The sequence below is a fragment of the Lycorma delicatula genome, chromosome 2, assembly GCF_047948215.1.
Source record: "Lycorma delicatula isolate Av1 chromosome 2, ASM4794821v1, whole genome shotgun sequence".
In the NCBI taxonomy this organism is placed as follows: Eukaryota; Metazoa; Arthropoda; class Insecta; order Hemiptera; family Fulgoridae; genus Lycorma; species Lycorma delicatula.
The window spans coordinates 149,697,085-149,714,610 of record NC_134456.1 but is presented as its reverse complement, the minus strand read 5'-3'; the positions used below and the strand labels follow the sequence as shown (position 1 = coordinate 149,714,610).

At 29.3% G+C, this 17,526-nt stretch overlaps 1 protein-coding gene across 1 annotated transcript in view; it reads left to right on the top strand.

Annotated features, from left to right (window-relative positions):
• Positions 1-1,461: 1,461 nt before the first annotated feature.
• Positions 1,462-17,526, top strand: part of Ten-a (Teneurin-a transmembrane protein) — a 332,260-nt gene continuing 316,195 nt past the window's right edge. The window contains exon 1 of the mRNA XM_075357656.1: positions 1,462-1,656. Coding sequence (XP_075213771.1) covers positions 1,479-1,656 — 178 coding nt within the window. The 5' untranslated portion in view covers positions 1,462-1,478. The remainder of the gene's footprint in view (positions 1,657-17,526) is intronic.

Sequence of the window (17,526 nt, the reverse complement as noted above, 5' to 3'; positions counted from 1 at the left end):
ATTTGTTCGGGATAAACAAAAAAACTACTTGTTCAGTGGCAACTAAATTTTTACCCATGTTCTTGACAAAACTGAAAAGGATTTTAGATATATTCATCTCGAAAAACCTCGAAAAAAGTATATATATATATTTATAGTAGCGAAGATTTACCGGTTGAAGCACAAACTTTAACGAATTAAATTAATGAACTGTGAATTGTGAGTCTCTATCACTGTGTGAGGTAGGCTTGAACTGAATGATTCGAATCAATCGAATGAATAATATTATAAAAATAATAGAATAAAATTTATATTAAATAAAATCTATATCTATATCTATTATACAAATAAGAAGAGGTTTCTGTTTGTTCGAGATAACCAAACATCTACTCGATCAATCACAACCAAATTTTTAGCTATGTTTCTTAGCATAACTGAGAAAGTTTTTAAATACATATTATCTCGAAGAACCAACCGATCGGTTGCTTTCAAATTTTCAAGATACTTTCATATTATACCATAGAAGGTTTTAAGTCACAGACCGAGGCTCTAGCTACCTTGAAGGTTAAAATATTAAAAAATTAAAAATATTCTTTATTTCTTCACTCCTAAGTAGGGTGAAGTTGTAAATTAAAAATATTCAATAAAGAAAAAAGATTAATCCTTTTACTTAATTATTACATTTCTGCCTCCATGGAAAAGAAAAAAATGTATGTATTTTTCTTTGTCAAAGGTGTGTGTAAAATTGTTGATAAGATAATAATTACTATTATCGTTTCTGTTAAGATCACTATAGTTTTTATGTTTAGTACTGCATATCATTCTTAGTTCATTCTTTTTTATTTGTCAGTATTATTCTCACAATCATGAGAATAATAATCAGGGTGGGGAGTCCAGGCGGCGTTGCTTTCTGGGAAGACGGAAATGGTGACCGAAGCGATCTCTGCGGTTGTTCAAGGCATCGTCCTTCCATCATCACAGGAATGGGCGAGCGAAGCGAGCCCTCTGGGGTAGGCCCCGTAGCCCCGGGAGACTCTGAGGAGCCCCGGAGATAGCTCCGGGATTCGCCTGAGCCGACCCGGACCCTGAGGGTTCTGGCTAGACGGGCCGCTAGTATATATATATATTAATAAATATTTATACATTCACTCATATCCTTCTGCAATCTGTCAATGCTGAAATGTTTTTTTGATTAGAGGGAAATCAAGAAACTTGAAGACTTTGTAAAAACTTCGACATACAAAATTTGACCGGAATAGTTAGCATAAGTAAAAAAAGTAAATAAAACATAAGTAAATAAATAAGTTTTATTTACTTAAATAAAACTTATATCAGAAGTAGTTTAAATAAGGATTACCAACTAAAATATTAAGCTGTCTTTTTTCTTAATATTATGTTTTAAATCCCTTAGTGAATTTTATATACATCATATTAAATTAATATTTCATCTTTATTGTTTCAGATTGGGTACAGCTCCCACTCAGCCAGCACCGGTCGCTATGCCAGTATTCCCCCTGCGACCGGCGTCCACTACAGCAGCCGCGCATTATTCCCCATACTCCCCGTCCAGATTCCATATAGACAAACGATGCCAGCACCGTTGTTCGTGGAAATGTTGTTCGTTCGCTCTTATATTACTGTGCGTTGTTCTCACAGCCATGCTCGCATACTTCGGTGGTAAGTATCTTTATTATTAATTACTATTTAATAGCTACTTGATCATTAATTACAAAGCATATTTACCTGCTACACGTAAACAAGTATTATTGAATATTCATATGTATGATTATTGGAATGTGTTTAATACTAGTATCCGTAATAATAATTGGCAATCTATGCAATTAATGGAACCAGTAGATTAAAAATACGTTTATGTAATATACTTAAATAAATATTAGCAAAAGCGTGTAGACATAGATATTACAAGAAAAATACCTTTTTATGTTCTTTTTTATACAACAATCATTCGGAAAGTTTTAGGCCTGACAAAGAAAAAAAAAAATTTTTCAGTTGTTTTTTTTTTCAACTTAATCACCTTTCAAGTCGATACCTTTAGACCAACGACTTTACAATTTTGTAATGCCCTCAGTACAATGCAATTTGTCCATCTCTACAAAATATGCGGTTATCTCAGCTTTGACCTTATTATTTAAATGAATTTTCGCCCAACTATTCATTTCTTCAAGTTTAGGAAGAGATAGCAATCGTTGAGAATGGCGCATATGGACGCACCTTGAAGCATAGGTCCATGGTATACTATAGCAACAATCCGATACTTGTCTCTAAACAATCGAAAATCGTGTTTGAAAGACACCTTATTTTACGTGTGACAGCTGGACCGTTTCGTTTTCACTATCTTTGGCGCACTTTCGCCAGTTTTCACACACTGTTTGGTCTCTAGCTAGTTATGGTAAATCCATGTTTCATTTAATTCTGTTATAAAAAGTCGAAGAAATTATGCGAAATCGTGTTTAAATTCAGTCTAAACACCTTTGAGAAGTTTTTAGTTGAATTCATTTGTGATTGACTGTTAACAAACACACGGCATCCATCTAGCGGAAAACCTTTTCATGCCTAAAACATTGGAGAGAATGAAGTGGGCACTGTGTATCAAAATGTTTGCGATTTCAGCATGCCCGTGTACCTTCAGTCGGGAATCATTTAATACGACATAGTATATTTTGTCATAATTTCGTCGGTGGTCTGGACGTTCCGAGCGTTTATCACCCTGAATGGATGTACGACCACGTTTAAATTCAGTAGTCCAGTTTTTAACAGTCAGAAACAAACGGGAAGAACCCTTTAAAGTTGAATCTAAATCTGTTTGCATTTCTGTCGGGGTTTAATCTTTTAAAAAAGTACTCTATAGTAGCTCAAATTTTGTTTTACTCGATCACCACAAACAAGCAACCAAAACTCACGCGTCTGAAACTTCCCAGCACGCCATGTAAAGGATCAATCTTGACAAATATCGTAATCAAATAAAGAATCATATATATAAAAGAACCTTGTTGAATGAAAGAAAAAATCATAACTATAACAATTACAAGATAATTATAACTATTACAGATGTTAAATAATGTAAAAGACCCTTCACAATACAAATCTACTTTTACCCGAAGGATCAAAAGCAATACCAATTAAATAAAAAAAGACCGGAAGAAACAAAACCATGAGCAACTATAAAAGAAATAGTATCAACTAATTTTAATTAAGTTATAATAAATAAACCACAAATAACTAAGCCTATATAATAAGCAGAAGAATAAGCAATCAAAATCCTCAAATATCTGTGAATCATACAAATATTCTAATATAAAAACAACCAAATAAACAAATACTCAAAAAGAAATAAGCATAGTTGAACAAAAAAATACAAAAACATAACTTAAACAATGAATAAATTCATACCTGCCATGTTTAAGCATTTTACCAGCCAAAATTTTAGAACCAGAAGTAAGAGCCTCAACATGAGCCCTTGGTAATCATAAATGGAAACTAAATAAACGGACACAAAATAAAAAAAAAACATTAAATAATTATTAACAAGAAAATCAAAAAACAAATAATTAAAACCAACCAAAAAAAAAAGTAATAACATAAAAAATTCTTAATAAAAAAGGTAAAGAACCAAAAAGAGTATGAAAAATTGAAAAAAAACTGCTTGATAACCCAAACCAAAAACCAACAAAAATACAAGAACTAATCTAAACTTAAAAAAAAAATAATAATAAAACATCAATAACAAAATCTAAAATTAAAACGAAATAACTAAAAAAAGTAAAAATCAGACAAAAAATAAAAAGAATAAACAGAAATAAAAACAAAACAAATTTAAAATTCTTAAACAACAACAAAAATATAATAAATTTTATCAATTATAAAAAAAAATAAATAAACCAATAGAAATAAAAAAAATAAAAAATAAACCAATTATATAAACAAATCAATTAGGTAAAAAACAAAAAAGGATCAAAGATAATAAAAAATAAATAAATTTTAACATATGAAAGACATACTATCCAAATAATCTCTTCTAGGCTACGAATATTTTCCTTTTTTGTTAATTATTGTTTTTTCGCCATCTCTGTGTCAGAACGAGAACATTCCGAATGACCCTAGTACATAAAGTTTTACATGGAATATTGTGAGCGTTCGTATACACACACATGTGCGCGCGCGCGCACACACACACACATACAGACACACATTCTTTTATATATATATATATATATATATATATTCATCAGCATTCACGTACTATTTTGATTCGCATAGCATTCTCGTGGCCTCAAAATGACTGTGCAGTTTGGTCAAAAAATATACCTTAGTAAACATGAAGCTTTGTTTCGCTATGGTAGAGGTTTTTTTTAACATGGTGATTTTTTTTTTTGTCTCATGAAAGCGAATATTTAGGCTATACTTCAATATTTGAAGATATAAAAGGAGGATACCTAACCATACAATCATGAACTGGATTATGAAATTTCCACATTACAGTTTTTGCATTAGATAAGAAACCTTTTAGAAGAAGTATGAAAATCTGTATCGATAACAAAGAACATCATTATTACTGTAAGGAGTGCTGTCATAAACCACTCTAATGTCTATAAAATACATAATTTGTCATAAACTTTCTTACTTATATGAGCATTATACAATTATTTTATATATAATATATCTGTAATTATTTATATGTAATATTTTATATCATATTGTAATATGACATAAAATACTTAAAAACGAGTTATTTTTTTAATTTTTTGTGAAAAACATGTGTGCTTTTACACATTAGCACTTTTAATTACACACCATTTAAACAAGTTTTTAATATGTTACGAATATTACATTATAAAAACGGAATATTGTCGATTTCATTTGGTTTTTTTATTATTTTATTTTCTTAGAAATTTACTTTTTTTCATTATTTCACAAGTAATAAACATTTTATATAAAATTTAGGCTGAATTAAGATAATAATATCGTTTATCCTACGAGCATTTAACACTTTTATCATCATATAATGATAAATATCTGCCATTAGGCAAGTCCCTTGCAGAATATCCATCTCCATTCTCCTTAATCCCAGTTAAAAATTTAAGATCTTTATAGCTCACTTTTCTTTTAGATCACTTTTAATTTTTGCTCTTTTAACACTTCTACTGATCCTTCATGTACTGTGTTAATATATAATTTTCTTGTATGACATGTTTCAGTTAATTAGCTTTCCTATTTCGAATTTTTTCTGATTAAGCTTCTATTTTCGTTAACTCTTCACATTACTCCATTTTCACTTTGTACGTCCATTTAATCTTTTCCTTTTTTTCTTTATTCCACAATTTAAATCGACAGAAGTAGACTTCAGATACACTCCAAATGAAAAATTTATGTTTAATGCTTTCTTAGCCGTTGTTATATTTGTTTTTATTTTGTTTTTCGGTAGTCTTCAGTTAACACGGTGTAATTCAAATAACCTATTTGTCCAGTTTTCCCTTTTTATGTAGACATCCATTTGTTTATGGTCTCCTACCTCTTTACTTTAGCTTTCTTAACATTCATTCCAATTCAGTATTCTAACTTATAATTTTAAAACTGTTTGTTAAATATCCGGATGGTTCTCTCCTAAAAAAAACTCATTGAGAACCTTATAAAATTTATTCTCTTTCCCTCAACACCGATTCCTTCATCTTCTTCTAAAGTATTTTTTATCATATCATTTCATGTTTTATAATTTACAGAATGATATCTTTGCGAATATTTTAGATTTAAAAAGTAAAATAATAATATTAATAAATAAATATGTATTTTTTCTGATTGGTGCATAACAATGTATTGTATACATCAGTATATAATGTATTAAGTTAAGCATATAATATAACCTTTATATACCTTTATATCTTTATATAAAATATTGCTTATCGGTTAAAAAAAGGAACCCTCAACTTTTTTCTGGGATGATCAAGGAAATATATGGTAAAAATCTTGTCAGACCGTATCATAAAATATATTAGTAATTATAAGATAAAAATAAAATTTATTGTAGTCCATATTGATTATTCAAAACCCGTGAAACAATGTTAAGGTACATACATGAAAATGCTAAGTATATAAAATTACTAGAAAATAATAAACATTCAAAATACTTTAATGAAAATTATTTGAACACATTTCTATTTACACGTTGAACGAGATACAGAATTTACATTTACATTTTACATTTTTTTTAAAATGTTTTAAATAATCATAAGATTATACAAATCAGAAAGTTTGCTTGTATGTTAATCATATAAAAACTACTGCACCGATTTCTATGAATCTTTTTTTCCATTTTGTTTCTTTTTTATAGACTACAACACTACAAAAAAAAATCCGATTTAATACGTTAATTTCTCGAAACATGAAGAAATATTCTATTTTTAAAAAAATTAACAGTTTGTGAAACATGTAAATTTATTTAATCGGCGAGCACTACCAAACCGATTTCAATTTATGTTTTTTTCTTTTTTTAATTATTTTTCTTTTATTATAGAGAAAATATAAATCTGTTGGAATATTGTAACAATCCAAGATACTTATGAGTTCTTCATGGTACGTTATCGTGTAAACAGCATTGCCCAGAGTTGAAAGGAAAGTTTTCCGCGAGAAATAATATTACTTGCAAACATTTTGTTTGCAATAAATGTTAAGCATTTATTGTGAACAAAATTATACCTTAGTTGTGGAAATCGGTTCACAAGTAACCAAACACAGAAAATGCATAACATAATTTCCTGCCAGATTTCATCTCCTCTATTGAATGAGGTATTGAATACGAAAATTTATACCTAGCCAACCATTTTAGGTACACTTTTTTTTACATCTGGAACCAACGTTAGGTATTGCTTCTCAGGATGAGATGAATTATTTATAGCGTGTGAAAATACCATGCCTAACCGGGATTCGAACTCGGGATCTCCGGATGAAAGGCCGAGATGCTACCAATCGCGCCACGAAAGCCGGCATTTTAGGTACACCTGCATATATATATATATATATATATATACAGACTAGCTCCCCGTCACAGCTTTGCTGCGCTATATGGTTACTTTCGTTTCCCGAAGCGGTCAATCTTTTTATTTTGTTTTTTAGTCAAGTAACGGGAGGCAAGTGCAGCCAGTCACACATACAATTACGATGGCAGTGGCTGTATTGGTTGAGCCACATCGCCGTATAACTAAGCAACTATAACTTCGCACCGCTTAAAAAAATCAGAATTAAAAAAATCGGAATTAGATTTTTTTTTTTTTTTTTTTAATTATAAATTAAAAATAGTTTTTAAATGTTAATCTGTAGCATTTGCTGCAAGCCCAGATCTACTGAATATCTCGTTTACTATAATCGGGATTGGGAAAATTTGCAATCATTGTAAAAAATGTTTTACCTTTCAAGGTCGAATTTCAAAATATAGAAATTGGTTTATTGACTTGAAGATTACACTCACCAAAAATCAGGTTGATTTTTTCATTTGTTATCGAAAAATTAAAAAAATAACAGGGTAACAAAAAAATTAAACGTTCTATTAATCGTTGCAACTCGGAATTTCAAAAAATCTATAAATTGGCTTTTAGATATTCATAATTATTCACTTAAAATCTAGCTCAAAAAGCGATAGACACTCACGGTTCACTATTCATTAATTCAGTTCATTAAAGTTGGTGCTTCAACCGGCAAATCTCCACTACTACATATATCCAAAAACCTGAAATATATCCAAAAACCTTCTCAGTTATGGCAAGAAAAGTGGGTAAAAATATGTTTGTGATTGATCGAGTAATATTTTTGTTTATCCCTAACAAACAAATACCCTCATCCTCTTTATTTATTAGTATATATATATATATATACTAATAAATATGTATATAAATATATATATATATATATATATATTTTATAATGATTTAGTGATGTTTGTTAATTTTATACTGGTCAAATTACCTACAGATTAATTGATAATATGATTCTATGATAAATCTTATTATTAAATTTTATTTACATAAATAATTCCATTAAGGATTTACTCTGAATTTCGCTATAAATATTTTTAATATAAAGTATTATTAATTCAATCTCTTGTAAATGTTATTAGATGGTCTATAGTCTGAAAATAGAATTATTTTAGTTGTTATAAGTTAATTCTTTTACGAGGGCTATTGTTGAAGTGGCGCACCGTAACGTACAATTTGATGCCGGTACCGTTAATTCAAAATGATGAATTAAAGAGAACAACCAACCGATATAGAAAATAATAGGATTATATTTTCTATATGAAAGGCTTACGTGTACCATAGTTGTGCTCCCCTATCGGCTATTCTGACGTTATATCTGCTAAACAGTCTGCTTGTTACTGGTAGCATCATAAATACAACTGTACAACTGTAAAGGGTGTGTAATTCAAGAGTACAAGGACCGGGGGTTGCTTTCCTCTTTCATCCTCTCATATGTATATGTAGAATAGTTATAATTGAGTAACTAACTTGTTAGGTATCCAGTATTATTATTGCTGTATGTTTTGCTCTGTTGCACGTATTAGCAAGCAGTATTATTCTGAAATTTTCATCCTCGTCCTTTAGATACAGTGAGTGCATTGTATAGAGCTCTGACATGAGTTTAAAGAGCTTTACACACACACACACACACACACACACATTCTCTATGTTTTCATTACGTACCTCTTTCATTTATATGCATTTTATATTAATTCTCTCACATAACTATCTCTATTTCTATTTTCCTCTCTCGTTTTCAAGATACATCTGTTAATTTCTCTTCTTAAATTTCTCACTGAATTAAACTCTCGACTATTTAGAATCATGTGGATATAACACACTTTTGTTCTGTAGAAGCTATGAATGTCATATTATACCGGCACTTAATTATTTTCCTCAAATCTAGGTGTTAATTAAATTTAATCTATTTATTTAGAAATTTATATGTATACGCCCCCTTCCCTACTATGGCTACTATAATTCGGTTTTTTATGATAAAAATTAATATTATAATATGTGAAAAATACTAAGCCTGATCAAGATATGAACACAAAACCATAAAAAAACTAACAAACATTTCTAGAATGGTAATCCATACCTTAAATAATAATAAAATGCTTATACATTTAAATTAAAATTATGTACATTATTTTTACACTCCAAAACAATAAATTTATCTCGTTGCAATAGAAAAAACCTACAAAAGTTGTATAATTTTCCTAGGTTCGGCCTTGATAAAGTTTTATTTCAAATACGTAGTAGTGTTTTAAAATATTATTGACTTTATTAATATTATCATTATTTAAAATAGGAGTAGATCAAACCAATATAAAATACAAAATATAAATCGAATTTAGGTAACGAATTTTTGTAAATGCTTTTAGAAAACAACATTTCTTATTTTTTTTTTTAAATATTTTCTTTTTTCTGATGGGACAATACATTTTATCTTATTGGAGCCAAAATTTAACATACGTTAGAACTTACGTAGAGAAATACTTTTTTGCCAGATTTCACAAGTCTTTAGAAATCCGTATTAAAAATATATATCAGAAACTTTAAAAAACTTTAAACCAATCATATATCGCTACCACTGTATCGAATTTAAAGTTTTGACGATTCCCTTTTCCTCCAAAAAGATTTTATTTTTAAAATTAAAATAATTACTTCACCCCCCCCCCCACCACCACCCCCCTTCTGATTGATAAATTAAAAATTTAATACCATCAGTGCCCCATATAAAGGAATATAGGAATATTTGACCAAAATTTCAAGTGTTAATTATTATGCAGTCCGGATAGATTTATCAAAATACAGGCCAACATACATGTATCCTTTCGGAATTTTCCACTATTTTTTTATATTCTTGGGTTCTAGGAAATCATACAAAGTTGATATTTATAAAACCTTCCTCGCCCAAATTTTTTTCGATCTCTATATTTACCCTTATAGCTGCGTATCTCTATTGCTACAGAAGTAAAAAACGGTCTTACGCAATTCCGCGTAAGATAACCGAGTTTTCATTACTGACGCCTTCACTATTTCGCAGTCAGAAATGCACTCATTTTCAAAATACAACTCGCTACATACTTTCGGTTAACCAGTAGACCCTACAAACAAGCATCAATTTTCAACTCGCTCACCACTGAGACACACTACATAAATGCGTATGAAAAACACCATTACGCAGTCAATGAAACCTAAAATTATTTTCGACATTAAATTGAGAGCAATTCAACCAATCTTCAACAAAATTTCACATGTACAATTTCAGATACACTACTGCAGTATATCTAAATTTCAATGAAATTGGCAGAGTAGTTTTGGAGAGATTCAAGCCACAAAAGTTTGCACATAGGCCTATAAATAAATAAAATAAATAAAAATTTATATATATATATATATAAGTAAACATCATTTTAAGTTTATACTATATTTGTACTCCTCATACCCCAAAACGTAAAGAAAATTCATTTTCACCCCCCTTCACTAACACCATGCGACGGAAAGTTGTACCGTACTTTTCTTCGAAAAGTTGGTAAAAACTTTCGCGCAGTTGTCTACTTGCTTAAGAACATAGTTGCCAGGTTAATAAACATGGTATTCACTAAAAGCTATACCCCAAAAAATAAATCAAATAATTAAGAAGTACACAAAATGACAATTTGTAATACAAAAGTTATTTCTTCAATTCTAGTTCATTTATTCTAGATGAAGTTTGTCTTTTCATTATGTAATAAACAGATTTACTTAAGAGGTATGTTTGGGTAATATTGTCTAAAACATGATTATACATTATGGAATTGTGAAAATACAGCTTTTTTTACAATTTTAACCGTACAAAACATTTTTAAAATTTAATAAAATGCCCTTAAATGATACTAGTATAATAAATAAATTATTCTTCTCCTTTTTCTTTTCACAAATTTTTAAGTAACTTTAATAATTAAAAAGATAATCTGGATATTACCAAAACTCTTATTTAAAAAAAGAAACATAATTTTTTGGGTACACCGTAATTTCTCAATTAATTAGTGCCTTTATATATTTACACTCACATTGGTAAATAAAGTATTAGTTTCAACTTTTCAATCGTTAAACATTGAAAATGAAATTTGGCTAACACTCCTACTTTGAAATGATTTATATATTCAGTATTCGGTGTGAAACTACCACTACCAAAACCCGTATATGAGAGCAGTTCAAAAAGTTTAAATGAAAGGTACGTTATGATATACAATTTTAAAAGGCACCGAAAAGCAAATATTTGTTTGCAAATATATTCTAGCTACAACAATAACTTCAATATAATATTGTAATAAATAATATAATATATAATCCTAAATAATATTAATTAGCCGCCAGAACGATGACCATTTAATATATTTCATAGCTAGTTTCAAAATTTACCTACAGTACCGTGTAAATAACTGTTAAGCAGTTTAAAACAAAAGAATTGCAAAGCCTCATACCTCTAAAAAATATATTTTTTTTAAAGAGATGAATTACTTTCGATGTACGAGAAGATATTAAAAAATCCGTTTAGGCACACCGAAAAGCGGAGGTAGATTTCACTGGTGCTAAGTAAGAGATAAAAAAGATTTCCACCTTAAAGTTAAGAAAAACTTCGAATCTACTCAGAATGACCATGGTTGCATGTGAAAATAGTTTCACATGTCTAGCATACGGTAGATAAAAAATAGATAGAAAAAAGATAGATAAAAAATAGATAGGTAAAAAGTTGCCTTCTTTTTACAATTCCAGTAATATTTTGGTCATCCCTTGCAGTAAGGGTTTGTCATATAAAAAAATGGTTTCAGAAAAAAGTGTTAGTTAATGTTTAGAAGACTAACAACCTCTTTAAACCGATTCGATACTGGGCCTATTAAGAGAGTTATGAATTATTTTCTTCGAAACCCCATTTTTTCCATCCCCGGACCAATTGTTGGCGATAATTAAAAACTTTACTTTGATAAGTTTTAGGCCCTTATGTAAAGAATTGTACGAACTATAAACGAATTCGATATTTTACTTAATAGGAAAGTTATTTTGTTTTTTTTCGAAAAAGCCCTCCCATTTCCACCCGCATGGTCCGATTATGCCCTTTAACGAACTCGATCGAGATTTTGGGTCTTTATATTTTATGTATCAATTTGAAAGTGATTATCGCAAAATTACGGCAGTTATCGTGTCCACGAGAAAGTGAAATATATATATATATGTATAAACTTTTGAATTGACGGGTCTTAGGGATGTAAAACGCGAAAATATGTCGAAATTTTCTAGAAGTCGAATCATGGTACCCGTTACAACAGGTAGCTTTCTTATGAAATCTACCTAAAAGTAAAGGGGATTATTATAATTATTTTGTCTAATTTATTTTTACATTCTGGAATTTCAGTGTTACATAACGCCCAGTACATCTTTCCAAACGTTTTTTTCATTGCTAAAAATATTTTTTTAATTCTTCACTTGTTATGCCTTTTAAGGCATCGGCTGCTTTTTATTTTTTTATTTCACCTCTTCTACCGTGCCAAAACGCTTTCCTTTGTAATTCCTTTTCGTATTTGGAAATAAAATAAAGTAGCAAGGCGCGAGATCGGGCAAATACGGTGGATAGGACAAGGTGGTCATACCGTGTCTGTCAAAAATTGCTGCAAAGTGAGTGCGGTGGGCCGGGGGCATTGTCGTGATAGAAATAATATAATCACCTGTTCTCCATCATTCCGGTTCCGGCCTTTTTTCCGCACAGAAACACGAAATTTTTTTAAAATTTTCAGTTAACCGTAGAGGAGAACATTGTTCCAAAATGTAATTTTCTTGTGATGCACTCTTCGCTCGTACGTTCAATTGTTACTGCACACTTACAATGCTCTTGTCCACTGTTATCCCATTTATTTACACTGAACTGATATTCGCTGGTCCTCGTCAGTATTTATATCTCCGGGTCTGGGGTTTGACCTGTGGAAACAACAGTCAGATCCACCTTTTTGTTCGTCTCGGTGTTACGTTTTCTATTGTCCAAACCTTCTACACTGTAATAGAAATTAATTCTTAGTCTGTCACTAGGAATTTCACCATCCATAATATGTTGATCTGTTTTTGATTGACATATACAGATCGGACGGACTTATTTGGATAAAATTTGGCAAAATTATTTCTGTATATATGCGGAGTTAACGTCATTTAATTTTGGTCTCAATCATCAAGGAACAAACGAAATTGATTGCTTCCGTATCTCAATGTTTTACTCAAAGCTATTGGTAAATTTTTCACATAGGTTAAACTTATCTCTTTTTATCGTTTCTAGACTCAAATTAACATTCTTGTAGTAATTTAATGATATTATTTTATTAGTATGTCATCTTAGTTATTTATTTGAACAGTTTTATTCCAGAGTTGAAGATAAAAACCTTTTTCTTTTCCTTTATTTTATCTGTTATCGTTTTCCTTGAAACGATAATCTTCAGGCTATATAAACCAATTTTTATGGAATTTTATACGATAACTTCTGAAAATGGGAAATTTGTGCCATTTAATTTTGATTACAATTGGCCAATTACTCAGGTTACTATTTTTAATACAAAACCAATGGTGACTGTATCTTCCCATCCCCTTGATGAAAGAATGTATAAAACGGTGAATATTTTTTTCCATGTAGCTGGTAAATTAATGTATGTCGTTCATTGGTTTCTAAAAATGATAAAAAACAGATTTATCTCTTTAAAATAGTACCAGCTACAATTACGAGACAGTAAAATGAAAATTCTATTAACTATAACTTTTACCAAATTTTTGTATTGATTTCACAGGTATTCAAAATGAAGAGAAAAATTTTAGTTATTTTAAATTATAATAAATTTATTAAAATCTCATTATGAATCTTTACTTCCGCTATTGGAAACAAACAATTAATATACGATGCTACATACATTGCAACCGTTATTTCTTCCTAGCATAATTACATTCTAAACGTTTGGGTGCTGTGTGTACTTGAATGAGTGTTTGGGGGTTGCTTTATTCGTCTGTGTTTATATGTGTATTTGTATGGTATTTCAGCTCGAATACTAGATGATATATGAGCGTAATTTAAGTACATGTGTGTTTGTGTGTATAGTGAGTTCTGTACATATGTACACAAGTTCCAGCGTTTTGAAGCTGAAACCAAACAGAATTGCAAATGGTACGCCTAATAGAACCTCATGCTAAATACTCCACTGTACTCCCCTTTCGCTTATCTTGTATCCACAGACATTAATTCATCTCCATACCAAATCTTCTCTTGCGTATGTGCCTGTGCGTGCGCATTTGTTTACACACACACACACACACACACACACACACGCACGCACGCACGCGCGCGCGCGCGCACACACACACACACACACACATATATATATATATATATATATATATATATATATATATATATATATATGTGTGTGTACATCTTGAATAAAAACTGTAGGCAAATAAAAAATTCATTTTAATTTGTAAGGATGAAATAATAAGATGGCATGTAACTAACGAAATTTTTAGATGATTTTTTTTTACATGATCGATTCAAAAATGTTAAAATCGCTCAAAAAACACATTGAAATTCTTTGTGAAGAGGAAAAATAAAAAAGAAAGTACATTAACTATATGATTGTAAGTAACCTGATACTATCCACCAGAAATTTAAACAAACAAAAAACTCTTAGCAAGAATAAAAAGCCTCCTATACCAAGGTATAAGATTTTAACTATAAGATTTTTTACTTATAGTTAAAAAATCTGATGTGGACAACACATGATTTACTTGTACCCCTATTAAATTACATATACATATTTTTTTTTAAAATAAAAATTATAAAAAAATTTATTTCATCAATAACTTTGGATATTTTCTCATTTTTTTTTACTGTTATAGAATTTTTACTTAGCATAATTTTTTTTTACAATCAGAGGTTAATAATTATTAACAAATCAATATATTTAAATAAAAGAAACTGTTGTTTTATGTGCAATATGTCTGTCTGCATCTGCCTCCGGTTACTTCACTAAAAAACAAAAACCACGATGAAAACGCAAGCAACCATAAAGCCGCGACAGGGATGCTACTTAATTATAAAATTAAAAATAGATGAAATGAAATTCCATAGTAATAAACGCATGAAATAATATTAGGTAAATATATGAAGTTAATAAATGTAAAAAATAATTACAAAACAATCCACAATATACAATTAATAAAATGATTTGAATACATATTTATATACATGTTGAATGGGATGCAGAAAATTTAAGATCTTTTAAATTTTTTAATTAGTATTATTTAAAAAATTCATTGACATTGTTTCCGTAAACGAAAATCTTTTCATTTTATTTAAATAAATTGATGGAAACATTTTTTTACCTATCCAGCAATTTATTAGAAATTTCAATGGAAGCACAATTTATGGTAAATCTTCCCTTTCTAATACAATCCTACATCTTGGACGAAACGTCGAGGTTTTCTGCTTTTGGTTTTGTTTTTTGTTTGTTTGGTTGTTGACCTAATGAATTGCAATAGAAAATTTTCTGTTAATTTGGATAATTTTCTAACTTATTTGGTTTTTTTTACATTTGTCTAACCAAAGAATAGAGTTCAGTTATTATTTTATATATATATATATATATATATAAAGAAAATTTTCTATTGCAATTCATTAGGTCAACAACCAAACAAACAAAAAACAAAACCAAAAGCAGAAAACCTCGACGTTTCGTCCAAGATGTAGGATTGTATTAGAAAGGGAAGATTTACCATAAATTGTGCTTCCATTGAAATTTCTAATAAATTGCTGGATAGGTAAAAAAATGTTTCCATCAATTTATTTAAATAAAATGAAAAGATTTTCGTTTACGGAAACAATGTCAATGAATTTTTTAAATAATACTAATTAAAAAATTTAAAAGATCTTAAATTTTCTGCATCCCATTCAACATGTATATAAATATGTATTCAAATCATTTTATTAATTGTATATTGTGGATTGTTTTGTAATTATTTTTTACATTTATTAACTTCATATATTTACCTAATATTATTTCATGCGTTTATTACTATGGAATTTCATTTCATCTATTTTTAATTTTATAATTAAGTAGCATCCCTGTCGCGGCTTTATGGTTGCTTGCGTTTTCATCGTGGTTTTTGTTTTTTAGTGAAGTAACCGGAGGCAGATGCAGACAGACATATTGCACATAAAACAACAGTTTCTTTTATTTAAATATATTGATTTGTTAATAATTATTAACCTCTGATTGTAAAAAAAAATTATGCTAAGTAAAAATTCTATAACAGTAAAAAAAAATGAGAAAATATCCAAAGTTATTGATGAAATAAATTTTTTTATAATTTTTATTTAAAAAAAAAATATGTATATGTAATTTAATAGGGGTACAAGTAAATCATGTGTTGTCCACATCAGATTTTTTAACTATAAGTAAAAAATCTTATAGTTAAAATCTTATACCTTGGTATAGGAGGCGTTTTATTCTTGCTAAGAGTTTTTTGTTTGTTTAAATTTCTGGTGGATAGTATCAGGTTACTTACAATCATATAGTTAATGTACTTTCTTTTTTATTTTTCCTCTTCACAAAGAATTTCAATGTGTTTTTTGAGCGATTTTAACATTTTTGAATCGATCATGTAAAAAAAAATCATCTAAAAATTTCGTTAGTTACATGCCATCTTATTATTTCATCCTTACAAATTAAAATGAATTTTTTATTTGCCTACAGTTTTTATTCAAGATGGGGTCGGAAAGTTTGATTAAGTTGAGAAAGTTTTCCCTCCATTGTTAAAACATTAAGTTTTAAAAAACTAGACAAAAAAGTACGCTTCAAGTTTTCACAAAAGTGAACTTAAATTTTAATTATTTCTGTTGTGGGTTTATTTAAAAAATCATGATTATTTGTTGAAAATTAAATTTTATAAAATATCTGGTTACTAAAAATGTTTACTTAGCATCATGGTTTATTACAAAATAAATAAATTTAGAAACGTATTAAAAGACGGATATTTTACCCGGTTACCACAATTAACCTAGACACTAAGCCTTTAGTTTAGTGTCTAACTACCCCTTTTACATTAATTTCAAGAATAATAATGATCTGACCACAAACAAATTTTATTATTTTTTAAAATTGTTTTATCTCATAAATATTTATTTTTCAAAGTTTATAAAGCTTACTTGACGTGCAGGGTGTGGATGGATTGCTGGATCGGCGATTGGCTTCTTATTTATTATCAACGACATCCTATCGCGGTACACTATTTCCTCACGTAAAGAATAGTTAATTCGATAATCTAAATTAACTGGGGCTCGAAACCAAAACGCGTATCTTGGCGAAGTAAGCACCCTAGCGGGTTCCTAGCTAAACGAGCTGCTACTGAAACTATTAATTGTTCTAATCTTGTTCTAACCCCTTAGAACCCTTAAGCGACTCTCTGCAGGGTCAGACAATTAAGAAATCCAGCAACTACGATCCATTCC